This window comes from Colletes latitarsis, chromosome 2, assembly GCF_051014445.1.
Source record: "Colletes latitarsis isolate SP2378_abdomen chromosome 2, iyColLati1, whole genome shotgun sequence".
NCBI lineage: Eukaryota > Metazoa > Arthropoda > Insecta > Hymenoptera > Colletidae > Colletes > Colletes latitarsis.
Window position 1 is genome coordinate 29562262 of NC_135135.1, and position 18708 is coordinate 29580969.

General features: G+C 40.8%; 1 protein-coding gene across 2 annotated transcripts in view; it reads right to left on the bottom strand.

The window, feature by feature from the left end:
* Nucleotides 1-376: 376 nt before the first annotated feature.
* Nucleotides 377-18708, bottom strand: part of LOC143351757 (uncharacterized) — a 58147-nt gene continuing 39815 nt past the window's right edge. Inside the window, exons 3-12 of one of the 2 annotated variants that reach the window (XM_076783622.1) lie at nt 10311-10405; nt 10099-10228; nt 9178-9281; nt 8174-8351; nt 7437-7680; nt 7133-7307; nt 6911-7037; nt 6539-6795; nt 6179-6217; nt 5144-5284 (exon numbers count right to left, since the gene is read on the bottom strand). In XM_076783622.1, the coding sequence (XP_076639737.1) occupies nt 6196-6217; nt 6539-6795; nt 6911-7037; nt 7133-7307; nt 7437-7680; nt 8174-8351; nt 9178-9281; nt 10099-10228; nt 10311-10405 (1332 nt within the window). In that variant the 3' untranslated portion in view covers nt 5144-5284; nt 6179-6195. Of the gene's footprint in view, nt 5285-6178; nt 6218-6538; nt 6796-6910; nt 7038-7132; nt 7308-7436; nt 7681-8173; nt 8352-9177; nt 9282-10098; nt 10229-10310; nt 10406-18708 lie in introns of both variants that reach the window. The other variant, XM_076783621.1, reaches the window with a different exon arrangement.

An 18708-nucleotide genomic window follows, 5' to 3' on the forward strand; every position in this document is an offset into this window, starting at 1 on the left:
ATTGAATTGTTAATAATTTTTTAACGAAGCCTCCATCAACAAATAGGTATTCTTGATTTTCGTCTTATTTTGGCCTCTAGAATCTACCATTAAAATTTTTCCCAGGGGTGGCCGAACACCCTGTATACTATTGCTGGAGATAGGTAGAGGTAGAGACTGGTCAAGGGGCAGTGTGATTCAGGAAGGGTGCGGGGTTCAGGATGAGTAAGGATTTTAAATCGTGATTGGGATGTTGGATGAGGATGAGTCTGTAATGTTTGTGATGTGACTGAGTGGTGTTTGTATGCACGTGTTGGTCATCCAAGAATACACTACCGTGTCGATTTTTTCAATGACGGTAGAAAGGGATGAAAAACTGCCACCAGAGAAAAATAGCTCTTTTACCATTCGTTTTTATTAACTTGCAAAATTACCTTACTCATCTACTCATGCACAGATAAAATATATAAATAAAAATGTAGGTAAATGGTGAACGTGAGTCTATTAATCAAGACTGTCTAAGCACGGCGTGTGCGAATTTAAGCCACGAATTCGATATCTTTGATCGTTACCAGTTCTCCCCCGTGAAAAATAATTCGTTTTCTCCTCGGGAGAATAGACTCACGAAGTCGTGGCGAATGATGCTCGGATTCATAATGTCGCGCAACAGATCGCTAGAACAGTGATAAACCTATCATAGAATAATGAATAAATATAACAATCGAAAACATGGCCAAATGCAATGACAAATAACCAGACGTCCTTTTTCTTGCCCCTGTCACACGTTTTCTACACGTTCGATGGAAACTCGACGCGTACGTGCGACGTGTCACGATGAAAAACTCTACGAAGAGATATGCACGTATATATATATACATATACATATGTATATGGTAAAAAAAAAATCATAACGAGCTATATAAAAGATACAACTGTAAAGTGTTAATAGTTTTACATCTTTGGACAGTCAACAAAAGCGATTACTCGCGAAAAATCGTTCCCCAACGGTTACGAAGAGAAATTAAATAGCTTCACCGTGAACATTAATCTCTCATTTGGAGACTCGTAATCGTTTTCTAGATAAAAACTTGATTTTCTTATAAATTTCGTCCCGATTATCTCGCTGATGAGACTCTCATTCGCGATTTTGTCAGTTCACCAAATAAAAGATTAACCAACCATCCCGGTAAAAACATTTACGACGAAATTCACGAATACGATTCTGCATAAAAATCGTGTCGGTGACCACTCTGAAATTCGTCAACGTAAAGGAACGTTGTGTGTTTCGTTGTTGGTACCGATACTTGGTAAACGCGTGTGCAGGATAAACAATTTGAAAATGGTTTGTAAAACAACAGGCTGAGCTCACGTAATTAACCGAAGTAAGCAAACAGCAACAAGAATAACACCAGCGTCGATGTGTTTGCCAAGCGTCGGTCCCGGAGCACCGTCTTAGAATAAATATTTGATTCCAGAACACCTTTTCATCGACGATAATTGCGCTTAGAATACAGGGTGAGGCACTCAAGATCGGCCACCTGAATAACTTGGCTGCTATTGGTGATAGGAAAAAATGCATCGGGCAAAAATTATTTGGTATCGAGGGGCTGATCGTTCGATGTTTTTACTACTAGCTTTTTGATAGGTGGAGACATCGAGGAGATACGAAGGTCATCTCTGATAGAGTATTTCAAGACGAATACAATGACCTATGGAAAGGTCATTCCTGGTCTGAGTTAAGTCAATTGTGATGGAAAATAATTTACTTTGAGGAAATGATCAAGTACCGTTGATTTATGACCTTCGTATCTCCTTGATGCCTCCACCTATCAAAAGGCTAGTAGTAAAAACATCGAACGATCAGCCCCTCGATATCAAATAATTTTTGCCTGATGCATTTTTTCCTAACACCAATAGCAGCCAAGTTATTCAGGTGGCCGGTCTTGAGTGCCTCACTCTGTTTAATTACGCGTTTCTTCGATGTTTCTTTTGCTCGATATCTATGATTATATTTAGAAAAATTACTCGGGCAAGAAAATAATTTGGTAGATCCGAGGGATTTGGTTTCCATTCGAAAACGTCTTCGATTTTAATAATTCTGGAATCAAATATCCTTTACGACAAGGAATTTTCTTCGCGTACCATTCCGTCGCTCGCAATTCACCTTCGTTAACTAACAAACAACACGAAACAGATCTAAAATAAACGTCGTCGTCTCGTGGTCGTTCGTTACGTGAATTATAGCACACATTTCGACTAGAGTAAATATCATATACGCAGATTTAAAATTATATCTCGGAGAGAAGAAATTAATATATACACAATCCAGCAGTCTTGGGCGGTTCCAAACAGATCAACTGATACAATTGTACCCTGGTACTCTTTTTAAAGTACGCTCACGATGAGAAATAATTGATACGTTTCAATCGTTTCAAGCGAATTATTATTCAGTTAATAGTAACAAGACATAGAATTCACGCAGAAATAAAATCTCACGAGCAATCAATTTAACAATAACAATCAAGGGATTCCAAGAAGACTGATCAAATAACAGGGTACAACTTGGCTTCCTGTCGTTAATTATAAAAATCATTATTAAGTCGAACCGCGTTTAATAGTCATTATGGTCGCGGCGGCGCGTGGTTCTTAACAAAATCTTGAAGCACATTTTTCTAATCGTCGTATACAACGAACGTTCTTTATGGCGTTTCCCCTGCCCCTTCCCCTTAAAAAAGAATCTAAACGTAACGTCCATTCGTAAACATGATTTTTCGTCGTTTCGATAATTCTCAACAATTTTCCTACAACCTCTCTATCACCTTGTTAAACTAATTAACTCCTTCGGCGTTAAGACTAGAAGCCCATAAGCGCTTATAAACGCTCGCAGCACCGAAAGGGTTAAAAGAAAAAAAAAAAAGAAGAGAACAACTTATTGCTATTAACGAATCAACGTTTAGAATGCATCCCTTCGAGAGAGAACGCTCCAAAGTAATTTTAACGTAGTTTTACAAAAAAAACCTCGTTCGCTCGATATCCAATAAAGTTTCGTGTTTTCAAGGGAGAAGGGGACTGAAGAGAATCTCTCCTCAATTTCGCGATTGGAATTAAAAGAATGTCGCTTGATCGAACGCGAGAGGACGGAGCGCTTGCAAGTTCCTCTGATCGCTCCCCTTACAATAACCTTTGCTCTTTAGACAACGCAACACGTTGCATCTTTGGCTTGTTTATCGTTTCGTTAACCATGTCCAAAACTCGTTGAAACGAAACTCCCGGCAAAACTCCTACAACTATTATATAAGTCTGCAACGTTAGAAAAAGAGGGCACCCACGCAGCACGAGTATAGTCCACGGCATCGTTATAGATGAGACCAAATTAACCGGTCGCTTAAGATAGGATTCTGGTTTGTTTGGGTAAAAAAATTGTAACTTTCCATCGATCGTATTTTCTAAAACCTTAGGATCTTAGAATTAGGACTACGACTGGTAAACGAAATTAATTCAATTTCAAGGAAAAATTCGAAGGCAGTCATCTTCTTACTTGTCTATTTTTTACACTAATTCTAGCAGCAACGGATAGCTATGTTCTTTCAAATTAAGAATCATTTTTCATCAACCCCGGTCACATATCTTTCCTCCGAGGCTATCACTCTGCACACTACAATTAACACCCTTTAACATTGTACAATTGTAATTACACAAGTTTTATTTGAATTAAATTTCAATTTAACGATATAATTCCCTTTTCAAAACATACGTTCCTATCGTCCCATAAACCAGAACCTTGTCTCAAGCTCACTTTTACTTCCGACTCTTACTTTGCATCGCCTTGTCTCTCCCATAGTGTTATACGGCGTGTGTTTTCAAGTATATGTAAAAGAGACGAAAGGTCCAGCGAGCCAACCGACTCCGTCTTAATCGCGTAGACGATTACTTTTGTTCGGTACGATCCTTGAACAGTTTTCGTGTGTGCAATACGATCGTGGTGTAATACTATAGCTTACCAGACGATTACATAGGGCAAGAGGTTCCCTGATGATGACGATGCATATCCTTTTCACGCGCAATTATCCAATTGTTGCAGCCTCGAACATGCGAATTCTCTCCCTTTTGCTCTTTCTCATTTCTTGTTCTCTAAAAAATAACTTCCTTTGAGCTAGAAAAAGGTACGCGTGAATACACGGAAAAACGGAGAACCGAGAGCAACGAACGTCCCCCGTTCTCAGAGGATGGTTCTCAAGATCTACACGATCCGGAGACCCTTAAAAACGACTGCAGCAATTGAAAGACCCGCGTTTAAAGTGGCTCTTACGTTAAGTAAAAATAAGGGTTCGAGATTTGCTGTCTATTTACAACGTGAAGTACACAATATGTATAGATCGTATATAGGTTGAACAACGACACTTATCACATAGTCGATCGACGGCCTGATTTTTCCGTCCAACCGTTCAGTGATGCAGAACCTTCTTTCTTGATTTCGAGAGGTATTATTGAACGCTTCTTCTCTAAACGACGCTGTCGAAGAACCACCCTATCTGTAAAAAACATCGTTCCCGGATTCGTTATCGAATTGTCTATAGAAACGTCCTCGAAGCTGTTCGAACGCCCACGATACATTTGTACTTCGTAATGGTGGATTCCAGGACACCGCGAAATTATTTCACCTCCGTTAACACGATCGTTCGCGAAGACAACGTTACACAACACTACTATTACATGGAAAAACAAGTTCTTACTCTCGAAAACAAAAAACATTCCTTAATTTTGTTCTCATTGTACGATCACGTTGAGCTTCTCACTGCTCAACTCTCTTCCCATCGAGCTGTTCTTGCTTTCAGACTACCATTTCTCTTAGAAAAAAAAAACTTGCCCCATTTTTCTTTTCATTAATCTTGGAGATGCTTTCCCCTTTTTTCGTTTCGTTGCTCCTCTCAGCTTCCTATTGTTCCATCGAGTAATTCTATTGTTCATTAAACTATCAAACTACCATTGCTCTCTTCCCTCGTTTTCCGATACATTTCTTGACGTTTTATCATTGTTCGATTCAGTTTTCCATTGTTCCATCAAGCTATCCTTATATTTCCTAACGAAAGATTAATTGTCGCTTTCAGCGTAGTCATCGCTATCGCCACTGTCATAGTATTGATTCTTGGACTGTTGACGAATAGAGTCCGATGGATTGACCATCGACAGACCGTCAGAGTATCCTTGAGACTGGTTGTCCGTGCTCTGTAACATGTCTACCGATCCACCCTCTAACATCTCCAGGTTTTGAGAAAATACGTCCTCCGGCATGGAATCGTACGACCTGGGGAAACAACAAGTTTTTCGGGTAAAATAAATCGGTTTTGTTACAGCTCTTTTGATCATCTATAAACCAAGTGTAACTGTTGGGCTACAGATGATTTGACTACGGCACTCTACGATGCAAAACATTTGAAATAATCGTCTTCGACGCTTTACGGATTGGCAAATTATTCAATGATAGATGAAACATACTGTTGAAAATGTTGCCTTCCACAGAGGAAGTTGTTATTGATAGTATTTATAAACATATTGAGTAATGTAGCAATACTTATTATAAAGCGTCGAAGACTCGATTAGTCGATTAAAAACGATGCAACTTAAAATACCATTCTGCTTGGACAAACGGTGTTTAGTTGAAGCAATCGTACCTAATTTGCGGCAACGAAAATAAACAATGTAAAAGAATGGGATTGTCTGTTTTTGCCTGATCTGGGCTTGCGAAAAAATTGCAACAAAGAATATATATGAAATTCAATTTTCAAGTTTCACTTCTGTTTGTTGCGAAAGTTGGATGAAATCTTTGTTGCTGGCACAATGAGGTTTTTCACTCAGTGTATCTGGTAAATTTTCTATGACATAACAGTTCGGTCGATTATTACAGAATGAAAACTTCCCAACATTACATAATGTTGATTATACATATAGATGTTCATTGATGTAGATATTGTAAGATTTTGAAATATTTCCAAACATTACTTTGAACAAATTGAAATTAGCAATTCATCGTGTTTGCTACTCAGTTCTGGGGTACGGAAAATAAAATTTGAAAAAAAAAAATAAAAAAAATAAAAGGAACAGAAGTAGAAGAAGCAGTTAGCTGATTCTCTACCGATGTATTACGCATACACGGGCCTCGTGCGTCGTCATACCATGCAATTCTGTTTTCTTTACTTACTGAGCTGTAGATGATGGTTACATTTCATCATCACACAGCCTGCAACAAACGCATAGATCGCACCATTGTCATTACGGTCGCAGTACAAGGTGAAATTGTTAGATCCCGCGGGGGGCATACTGTCTATCTAACGGCAAAGCATGCCAGAATTCGAAAGCTATGAGCTCCGTTTCATGGTAAGCCAGAACTTTCTATGGTAACAGAGCCCGGTTCATCTATTCTTTAACTCGAACGGAACGTGTATCGAAAATTAAGAGATCAACGTAAAGGTTCGGATAAAGTTCGTACGACCATGTGGTACAAGAATAGGTAGTATAGATGAACCGTGAACGTAATACGCCATACAAAAATGATACTTACATCTGTTCACTCTGTTCGTTACCACTCTCTTCAGCGACCAGCATCTCGTATTCCTCGGCTGCGAATCGGTCCCAATCGGACAGCTCGTGGCCATCAGGATCATGCTCTCTCGCTGATGCGAACGGATCTCTCTGCTCGTGATCAAGATACTTCTCGAGGTTGAAGAAGGTGTCGAAGAAGATCGAGGTCATCTTACATTTCTTCAAATCGTTCAAAGATATCTTTCCTGGCGTCGCTGGTTTGATCATGTCCAACATCTGCGTAAAACAATTCCTTCTTTACAAATGTGAAACGCAAGGAATACAAAACCCAAAGAGGATTTTATTTTACAAGTTTATTCGCGACATCTTTGAGAGTGAATGTTACAATTACCTGACAGAGACAGTCCTCGAAAGGCAACGTCTCCAGTCCAATTGCCTCCATACGATGCAATTGTTCCTCGTAAAAGTATTCCAGTTCGTACATCGACAGATATCCGTCTCCGTCGAGGTCCATGCACCTATCGATTATTTACAAACGAAACGATGGTTGAAAAAAATCGTGCTAGACGATAGACAGAGTTACGGATAAACAATTTATCTTTGTTATTCGTACCTGAACCAGTACTCGATCGCGGTCGGATGATTTTTGTCCTCTTCGCTCAGCAAGAACCACACGAACTCCGTGTAGCTCATCTTATCCTGGGGCTGTTGGACGCCATTGCCACTTTTCATACCGCCCCTTGTTACGGCGCCGCTGAATATTCTTGCTATCATACGCTTCGACAGGGCTAAAACGTAGTGAACGATCCTTAAAAACGAATCTCAAAATCTCAAATGAAATTGATCGTTCGAAAATGGCACGTTTCGAAGAATCAATGCATAAGTAAGTTAGATTTGGCAAAGAAACTCGTTCTCACCATGGTCGTTGTGCTTGGTAAGGTCCGTCTTGTCGATGAAGAGATCGTGATCCCGATCGAGCTCCCAGAATTTGCAGTATATCACGTAGAAGTGCTCGTAGCTAAAGTATGCGGTAACTTGGTTGATGTCTTCCTCGTGTTCCAGGACCGCGATCACCGACAACAAGTTGCTTCTTCTAAGTTCAGCCACGGAGATCCTCCCGCTCCAGCTTCTGTTCACGCAGTAAAATATCCTGGCGATCACCTGGGAATCAACGTCCACGATAAACGTCAGTGTGGGTCGCAAAGAAGTACAATATTTGAATCACGCTTTGATAAACCCTAATCTATGCACGATCTCACATATTCTATCACTCATTCTTGTATCCGTTCGCTGTGTTTCATTGTTTCGCATAGATCGTTGCGAATAGAAAAAAAAAAAATAAATACAAGGCAAATATTTTTCCAAGAACTGCCAGGAAGAATAAACGAATTCCAGTCTCGAGGAATTCGATTTCGCGTCGAACGTATCGGGATCGTTTCCACTCGTTAAAATTATTTCCGACAATCAAGAGCGGCCGCGATAATTGCTCGCGGCGACGACGACGACGATCGTCCTGAATAATTCAAAGACGATTCTCGTTGCGTAAACCGCGGAGGAGCTTCATTGCCGACGGAATGTTTTTTTTTTCTCTCTCTCTCTTGTTCTCCCTTGCACCGAGAGAAACCCCGCAAATATTTATCGCGCGAATACGAACCGTGTGTACGTAGCGTGAATGGAACTCAGTAGCCTCTTTCAGGAAAGTTAAACCGGGATGAGTCTCGACCACGTCTTGCACCAGCGGGATTAAATCCTCGGGAAGTATATTGTTCCTGAGGCCTCGGGTTGTGATTCTGATAAACTTGCTCGCCGCGTCGTGGTGGGTGTTCGATATTCTGCAAACAATGGACGACGTTTAGTTTAACCTGTTAACCGCGCAAGACGAGTTAACTCGTCCCTCTAAGTCCTCTGTAACTTCCAACGTTCTTTAAAATAATTCGTTGCAAAATTGACACAATTTTTAATACGCGAAACGAATGAAAAAATGTACATCGAAAGCCATCTGTTACTTTTTAAGATAAAATGGTGATATAGCGTGGCGATAAGTTGAGAAAAATAAAGTCACATGGCATAGAATATTAATTGCATCCAAAGTACACGAAATTTAAATACGTTTATTCAAAACAGCATAACGCAAGGCACTTTTTAATATTTTATCGTCGTTTGAAATGGAACCAATTACTTTAGGATAGCCACCTATATTGCGCACTCCTATTCGCCATAGTGTAAAACGCATTAAATCTGTTATTCGTTCGTAACTACGCGTACAAGGCCGTTTATGATCGAGAAATTATCCCAGCCTACAGGTTACTTATAAATCAACGTTGCACTTTCACGCTTTCGTAACACGTCTTACGGTGCATCGTACTGCAAATGAAATTATTGCAAATGAATGAACGTCGACGGTTCTATTAACACGTTAACCACCATGTTGCTCGTTGGTAATCTTCGATCTTGCAACGTTTCTTTAATTATTTCGTTTTCACGAAGGTCTCTGACCATTCTATGATATTTACAACTCAGCCATACAATCTCAGTTTAGAATAAACGAGGCGTTACAACGTTCGAATTGGTACAATCGAGGGCTAGGTATACATACTTTGAATGTATTTTAATTATATTATTTTTGGGTAGAGAATCTTAAATAATCTCGATGCTTACTCTCTCCAGAAATCAAGGAAGGCGTTCATCTCGACGTATCCAATTTGATCTCCTCCAGCCGCGAGGAAAAGCGGCACCTTCCAGTAGAGTGGCAGGTCGCATGCCTGCAACGATGAATGACTCTCGTTTGTATGCAGTTTCTCAAGCAAAATAGAATCAAACCTCTTCAGGGATACGTATAGTTTAGCTTTCAAATTATTTTCACTCTGGAAACACTAAAAGAGACTATTTCATAAAAAATAAATTATTCCAAACAAAACCTTTAAACAACTAGTTGAAGATAAAAAAAATCGTTATCCACAGTTTGTCGAATAACAGATAAGGCGATTTATTTACAATATTTATCGGTACTTTGATTTGACAAATTGAACGTTTCGATGTACGAAGACTCACTCGCCGACGTAAAATTACTATTTCCTCGAACGTTTGGAATAGTAAAGTTTGCGTTCAGTGACACAACGCACCCGGTCCTACCGTCCACATTGACGTTGGTTTGGAAATAGGCGAACGAAAAAAATTGAACTGGCCATCTCTGGTTCGCTTAATATCAACATTATCGGTAATTTATGGGTGCTTCTTGCAGGAAGCGTGTACAAAAACAATAGACAATGTTCTATGGCAAACGTGATGAAAGCTATGATCGAGGCAATTATGTTTCCTCTGCTTTAAAAAACGTCTGTTACCGGAATAGATAATTTTTAAAAACACTCTAAATTATTCTTCTGTGGGAAAGACTGCTCTACCATCGATGCTACTTGGATTTCGTTTCACCCACCAAGCTTTTCCAGTTTTCTAACAGACTAATTCGCCCCTGAAGAGGTTCAAATTCCGAATCGACGCTTAGAATGGAGGACAATCAGCGGGGGACAAACGAGTGATATTGTCTCGTGGAAGTTTTAACGAGTCCCGTTGTTGCTTTACCTTGGTGATCGTGTGAAATTCGGTACGAGAAGCAAGATGGTCTGGCAGACCCTGAAAAGCTGCAGTGATCTTGGCGATAGTTGCCTCCAATTGCGAGAGTGGCAATGGCTTCCCTCCGGGGAAATAAAATCTGCAAGCACCAAACAAGACTGGGTATCAGTATTTTCGAATATATGTAACTACATAGAATGAACTCTAGTTGAAAGGCTCACCGTGGTATGTGGACGTTTCTGTTCGCTTTCACGTGCCTTTGGAGTGTCGTGTGGGGCGGTAGATTCTTCTGCTGTGCCTTGTCTTTCGCGTACGTCTAAAATGAACGAGCAACGTTTGAGGAAATCTGATCGACGAGAAACAGAGACGCGCAAGGATACTCCAAGAGTCGTTGACTTACAAAACACTCGCGGAGTAAAGAGTATTTTTATTTCTGATAAATATGAATTTAAATGTCGTGTCCGTTTCTGGCGAAATAAACGCAACGTGGCAAAATTGCGGCTCACGGTTTCCGCGTAGGTCGATTCGCGCGCGTTTCTCGTTTAAATTGAACCGCGCGCTATACCGCGTCGATCCACTCAACCCCATAACGAAGCGTAACTTAATTAAAATCCGCTGATATCGCAATCAGTGGACACCGTTCAAGCTCGTAAAACGCGGTTTATTTCGTGCACGTTACACGCCTTCCTTTTTCCTATAGCGAGTCAAGGATACGAGGATAATATTGTTAAATTATGTCTTTGGAACTCCCCCTAATAGGAATATTAACATTTTAATTGATATATAAAAATTAATATTTCTATCGTTGCGTTAGATAAATTAATAAATTTGTATTTTCGTCTGAAAAATGGGGTTTGAAACGGTAATTTCGAACGCGACGTAGGCTTCCGGTGATGGCAGGATCCACGCGTTTTTCTGCACCGGAGGAGGCCGGATCGATCGCGTGTCCCGAGTCGGAGCAATTTTACGCTCCTTCGAAACCGGCGTTCCGCGTTCGACGTGTCGGCTCGCCAAGGACACGGCATCCTGTTACGCGACGCAGTCGCGAAGGATCCGAAGAATGCAAAAGAGGCCGGCCAACGCGGCTAATGCATCGCCGCACCTCGCCTCTATGACTCTGGTTACATCACCAGCCTACTCGTAGAGACCCGCGAGAGATACAATAGTAAGGTCCAAAAGTACTTGGCCTGACCTATAACGCATAGGCGCGGGTACCAATCAATATTGTGTTATATGCCCCCACTCCTGATGGCACAAGAGTCTCGAGGCTCCTATTCCTGTTATTCGTTGTGTTTGAGTAATTGCGTCGACGATGACATTTCCCGACCGTGCTCTAATAAAATCTATATGAATAAAAGTTTCATTGTTATCGACAAATATTATTTTAATCTATCGAGAGTCGATTATCGCTATGGTAAAGTAAGAGACTTGTCCACCCAATGGATTCAAGTTCGATCCCCGATAATCACCATAAGTTTTTTCACTTGATAGTCAAATTCACACATAAAAACGTGAATGGGGAATTAAATGAGTTCTTAATAATTGTTTGTTTCCTTTGTTTTGATTATCGAATACCAAATTTTGATATTTTTTTATACGTTATACATTTTAATAAATACAAAGATACTTTATTTAAAAGTTAATGAAACACTTTTATGTATGAATTTCATTATTCGAATATATACAGGGTGTTCGGCCACTCCTGGGAAAAATTTTAATGGGGGATTCTAGAGGCCAAAATTAGACGAAAATCAAGAATACCAATTTGTCGATGAAGGCTTTGTTAAAAAGTTAGTAACGTTTAAAGTTCCGACCGTACTGAATTTTTTTCTCGAAAATGCGCAAGATTTCGGGGGTATGTCTATTGACCAAAAATGATTGTAATAGACCCCCGCAACCGAAAATAATTTTTCCATAACGATTTGAAATTTTTGAATTTAATTGTTAATAATTTTTTAACGAAGCCTTCATCGACAAATTGGTATTCTTGATTTTCGTCTTATTTTAGCCTCTAGAATCCTCTATTAAAATTTTTCCCAGGGGTGGCCGAACACCCTGTATACATTAAGAGAAAAAACTTGTGTAGCTATCGGGGATTGGAACTTTAACCCATCTGGGTGGGAGTTTCTTACTTTACCACCACGTCCCATGATGATAATCAAAACTTAGTAGATTAAAATTATATTTCTAGATAGTAATGAAACTTGAAATATTCCAAAAATTACCGAGTACCTGTCCCAATACTGTTATATATTCTTAAACCGAATAACTAAGTCTACAAGTGTGCAAAGTTTTAACGAAATCGGTAACGTGGGACGTATGTGTCCCGCAGGTGGGCAATTTTGATTATTTTTATTAGCACCAAGTACAGATAACTTGAGGACACACCGTATCGACTGTGGAATGTTTAACTGGGTCACTATTTCAATCTTTCATTCACGCTAAGTTTAATAAGCAATGAAAACGCGAGCTGAACGCGAGCATGAGTCCGTAGTCCGCGTTATGGCATCCGTCGAATGCGTATATTGCTCGTAATTATTCGAACGATTCCACGTGTAGTCGGGCGAGGATTATAATTCTGATACGAAACGCGTGTCTGATAATTTTTATCGCTCTCGTTTGCTCATATTCCAAGGTTCAAATTATAATATTCATTATAAATTAAATGGATATAATACCACAAAAATAAGACATAATATCTTGACCTTAAAAAACATACGACGCGGCTTGAGAGTCTGGTATTAATATTTATAACAACCGTGTCGGCCATAACACGCACGCTATTGGCTAAATAGTTGCGCAGGGCAATCGACTGGTGATTGTAATTTCTAATAAGTTCGTTTTGAAATCTACGATCACATTCACACTAGCAAACAAGCTTCTATTTTACTCCATTATTCGAATTGACTTTGTAATAATTCGTAAAGTAAATTAAAAAAGAAACACTTATGCGTCCGTAGCAGAATCAGAGCGGGCTTTCTTAAAATAAAATTACGAACAATGCTGTACGTATCCATAGCACTGAATGAATTAACGGCGTACATTATCTAAACCTGCCCGTCTGAAACCGTCGCGCATCCCTCTGCGTATTCGTGATTGTATAGAAGAGGCTCGACGATTGCAACGTTAATAACAGTAACGAGAATAGCGCCAAGTATAAACGTTGGTGAGCAATAAAAATAGTATAACGCGAGTACGGGCCAACCAGCGGTATCAATAATAGAAGATGTTCCGTTTCAGGAAGATCAATAATGCATTCTACTCCGCGGAACGAAAATAAGCCAGCTGGAGCGACTGACCGATGTTAACCCGTCGAGGAGTCACGGGATCAAATGGATCAAGATAAATCGGGACGTCAATTGTCGATCACAGTCGCCGACCGTCTACGTTTAGGAACGACATGCGTCGAGAGGAGGTCACACGAGTCTTCTTACCGTAAAACAGTGGTACAAAACGTAAAGCTAGGATATCAGAGGCCTAGGAAAACCCGCGTGAGACGCACTAAGCTGGCTTGATCGAAATTAATCCATCGGGAATCGTTACGACATCCAGAAACGAATTTCGTCTCTGCCGATCGTGGCTGATCGCGGGCGTGATCGGTCATCTCAATTATTGTGGCCTCAGTTTGGCACGGTCCGCTGAGCGGCACACGGGATACCGTCAATCAGCGTTTCAATTGACATTGCGAATTCGACTGCGCCTCTCGATCAGCCTCTGTCAACCGGCCAAGGACCACTCTTCGTTGCGATACTAAATATTTGACCTTCGCCGATCGAGCAGCTTCAGAATTCTCATACCATTTAAATTCGGCTTTGATCGACGTTCGTTCTCGACCGGATTCGCAGTGACCCGGTCGACGACTTCCTAAACATTTCAAATTAATTTCGTCCGAAGTCCTCTTAGCGTCGAAACATGACGAGATCTCGTGAATTTTCAGCGGCTAAAATAGGCCATCGAGAGGACAGATTCTCGTTTGGAGCTTAGAAGAGGGACTTAACAACTCACAGTTAGGACAGGACAGGGATTAGATATGGTCTACCGGGGGCTGGAACTTGGCATAATTCACATATTAGAACGCGATGAGAACTTGTTCCTATGTAAGGAGAGGGGGCAACTTTTGTTCTTCGAGAAACGAAACGAGCGCTTGCAAGAGAGACAAGAGCGTAGCCTTCTGGTGGCGAGTAGGGGAGGTGACGCCACAGAATCACTGTGGAGCAATTTGTTTCCATACTCAGTTGTCCCAGTGTTAGGAGCTCTCTTGCATCCTTGATAAGATCTTCCATGAAGACTTGCCATTTTATTCAATTACATTTGTAAAAATTAATAAAATCAACGTGCTATATTTTTCATTTCAAATCCTAGGTTCAGGTGAATAAGGATAGATGGAAATTCTTCTGGCGGTCGGGTAGCAGAATTATCACCGCAATCTTCCGTAACCAACGTTTCCTTCGTCCTCCCAGGCATCGAATAGTCCATTACCGTGTGAACGACGATCGCCGCAGAACGCTCTTCCTGTTTCCATTATTTCAACGACTGCTCCGTTCCCCACCGACGATCGTCACGAACTTTCCTCCTCGAGCCGTTTTTCGACCATAAGTGGCGATAGTGGCGCGTTCCAAGGCGACAGTCGGCAGCCTTTTAAAATCTAGCACGATATCCAATATGGAACGGCCACAATGAGTCAGTCGGAGCAGATATGCCGCGAGAACGATTTATCGTCGTTGATCCAAGGGCGATCGAAACTTTTTCCTATTTTCCTTCCAAAGATCGATCTCCGCCACGATGAACGATACGCATATTACACGAGACCTGGGATTCTCTTATTCTCCGTTATGGGAATCGGCGTCGCGGAATGGCGGTTCATCAAACGAGAATTTTAATTAACGATACCTGGAACGCCGATGACGACGATCGCCTTAAGGTGTATCTCAGTCTCTGATTTTGTACTTCTTCGCAGAGATTAGGAAACGTTAGAGAAAAATTACAACAATCGAGAATATTCTTAGATAGTTCGAAGCTCAAAAGAAATTACTCCAACGCGTATATTACTCCATAAAAGCGACCGAGAAATCGATGATACGACACGACGACGAGAAATGAAAACGTACGTAATGGAATTTCTTTTGCACGAGCCTTGAAAGAATCGATTATTGGAATTCATCGGTCACGTTGACACTCCGCATAGCGTGCAACCGTAACAATATAACGAGTGTAACATTACGTTACAGGTTCGCGTATCATTTAATCCGACCGCGACGATAAGACTGGCCACGAGACCTTCGCTTCCACTTATGGTCACGGTGGTCCTTTCGCGTCCCTTTATTTCTTTACTCGAGGTCGAATAACATTAATCGTAACGAAAACCGACCGTGAGTCAGCGACGAGCAAACAACAACGCGACACGCTGCGTTTCTGCTCCTCGATTTCTCCCCCTCGATTAACTTAATTGAGACGAAGCTCCTTCGGCGTGATACTGCGCCTTTTCTCCAAGGAGGCCTTGTTTTCGTTCTCATTCCCTCTCTTGTTATTGTTATTAATAATGACGATGCACTGGGCGCGCGCCCAGTGGCGTAGCTACAGTCTCTGCTCTGTGGGGCAATCCTTGAGTTCGCCCATTCATCCCCAAGAAAATTCAAATAAGGAAAGTGACGAAATCGGGATACTCTATTCACTCCTCAAATGAAGGAACTAATTTTTACAGAATTTAAATTGAGAAAAAATAGTGTTCATGATTTCTGTAACTGTTCGTACAAAATTTAATAGTACCGCCATTTTATAAATACTGTGCAGAGACGACAAGCTGACGAAAGGGTCTGATTAATCGTAGCCTAATCTCCTTCCTACGATGGACTCGAAGGAAGTAGATTATTCCGTAAATAATCAGACTCGCCAGCCAACCTCTCTGCACAGAATTTTGTACGTCGTACTTTTGTCTATTTTTAGGTACATCGCTATTCAGTTCTTCTTTGTATAGTATTTTTTAATCTCTCATCAAATTCGAGATACAATCGAATTGCTCGGCGTGCTCCTGCAGCGACAAGAAAAATCGATTTACGTGGAAACAAAAGTGCACAGTTCCATTTAAACTACAAGTGCAAGCGCATAGAGCAATATACGTGTACCTGCACCGCTGCACCAAAAGAAAGCATAATATCGTCGATAGATAGTCATCATTGCGAGATTCATCTTTTTTCCCTCTATCAATTGCTCGTATCTTCGCTCGAAAAAGAGCTACACCTTGTCCTAGTTCTTCGAATTACCTTGTATGCGTTCGATGTATTGATATTGGCAACACCGTAACCATTATTTTTGACACGACGACGCAATAAAATCGCGAATATATAACGATAACGTTCGCGACGAAAATTCTAACGTACGATCGATCGTACGATGGCTTATGTTATTTTTGGAAGCGTTCTTGAATATATTATTCAATAAAATTTTATATTATCTTTAGATTATAATTCGAGTTCGAAAGATGATAACAGAAGTTTTATTTTATTTTTAAAGGAAATAAGTCGTTGGACGGAGGCTGTTGCATTAACGCGAAGTAAGATATCGGGAAAAGGAAGAGGAAAGCGTGCATAGAGTTTGGAAAAAGAGCCTCGAGAATATGTGGCACGGAAATATACGAGCAACGAGGGAAGAGGTGGTTGGAAAATGTCCGAAGAAGAAATAGCAAAATGGAGGAAAAAGAGTGCGGGAATAAGTTAGTGTAGGCACAAGATACTGTTGGAATACTTTAGTATAGAAATAAGTCACTGAGAAAAGAAGCTAGCCAAGAATACGTTGGTGTAGATATCTCGAAAACGAGGACCCATTGTGAAGAAACCCATTAGGGTTTTTTTTTATATTAGGTACATATTACAACTTGCATCTGCCATCGTTTCAAAAGCAATTTTCACGACTCTAAGATCCCCTTGTTAGGATTAAAACCAAACATACGAACAAAACATTATCTAGATAAATTACAAAAACAAGCAGGGTAGTTTATTTGTTTTTCCTTCGTGTAGAGTTCCGGGTTTAAGGCGGTGATCTCAGGATATAACGAGAAAAAGTTTACTAGGTAAAATTTGAAAAAAGCGATCGCTCTATCTTCTAGTACATCGTTAAATATAATAATGTGATTCAATTACTATCGCCAGGACAGGTGAAAAGGCGAGGAGTCGCGAAAGTACGGTCGAGAACGCGTCGTCCGGGCGGAGAGTACGTGCAAACTTTCCAAGTCTCAAGGATAAGAAAATAATCGTCCCGCGCAAAAGGCAACAAACGCGGCGATCGACTTCTGCGCGTTCGACGACGATGCTCGACGGCGTTAATGCGCGTCGGCACTCTCTTTTCCGGGGCTGCGTAAATTTTTATTGGCACGCGCTCGTACGAGCCCTTGTGTGCCTCGAGCGTGCTCGGTTTTATTCACGTTTCATCGGCGACCGCGACGCGAGAGGCAAACTCGAGCAGGAGAACGGAATCGATGCAGCTTCTGCACTCGTTGCATCCATAAATATCCGCGTGTTTCTCGGTTCCCGGTGGTCGACGCATCCCGGTATCCCTGGAATTTTGTTGTTCGAATCGTTCCTTCCGACGATTGCAACCATTCTCAGAGCATTCACGGAAAGTAAGTACCGATGGTTACTCGAAAAGTAATGCCCACTGTACACGCACGTTGCGGTTAATAATACAGTACAGTCGTTTAAAATTATATGGAGCACGTTGTAAATCTCTCTTCGATTTCTTTTTCGATTCATTTCTTGTAGCTGCCCGCCATTAGACGTGACTGTAACCCTAAAATCGCTATACAACCGATTTTACACGCCGGGTGATGTATTTATATCGAAAATAAGATCGATTTGAAATTTTCGAATTTAATTGTTAATAACTTTTTAACGAAGCCTCCATCAACAAATTGATACACTTAATTTTCGTCTTATTTTGGCCTCTAGAATCTCCTATTAAAATTTTTCCCAGGGGTGGCCGAACACCCTGTACGTTACAAATGTAAAAATGCACCATTGTCATAAATAATACTGTTATCGGAGAAATGATAGAAAAACGCACGCTTGCCGGCAATGTGTTGACTGTGAGTCATCGCACAGTGATTGACAAAGGTAAAAAGATTCGATGCAACGGTATGTTAGACCCATCCAAGTCTCGGTTGGTCATCGGTATTGTTTTATTGGATATTTAGTCAAAATGAAGGCAAACGCTGGCTCGCCTCGAATCACAATGGGAATGCAATGACCGTCTAAATAACAATGCAACGGCCAAGCCCTCGGGGCGCATGCATTGTTCGAACATTGAGCAACGTGTTAAAACCGTGACTTATCATTGGTGTGTACTGCGCGGTTGACACGATCTTAAGATCCCTAAAGAGGATCCACTGATCGAGATTGCGCGCTCCCGTCTTCTCTTCTCGATATCAAGATCAATTTACAAATATGCAATACCGACCAAAAGTTTATATACCGAATTTTAACAAGATATTTTAACTATAAGTCATTCAGGCTTCAACCAGTTTGTATATGGTTCAACGAAAAATTAAAATAGAGAATGCAACGAGTGATCTAGGCTCTGTGACCTATCACCACCTGATTAATATCCCTCTCAAGATCCCCCGAGGAA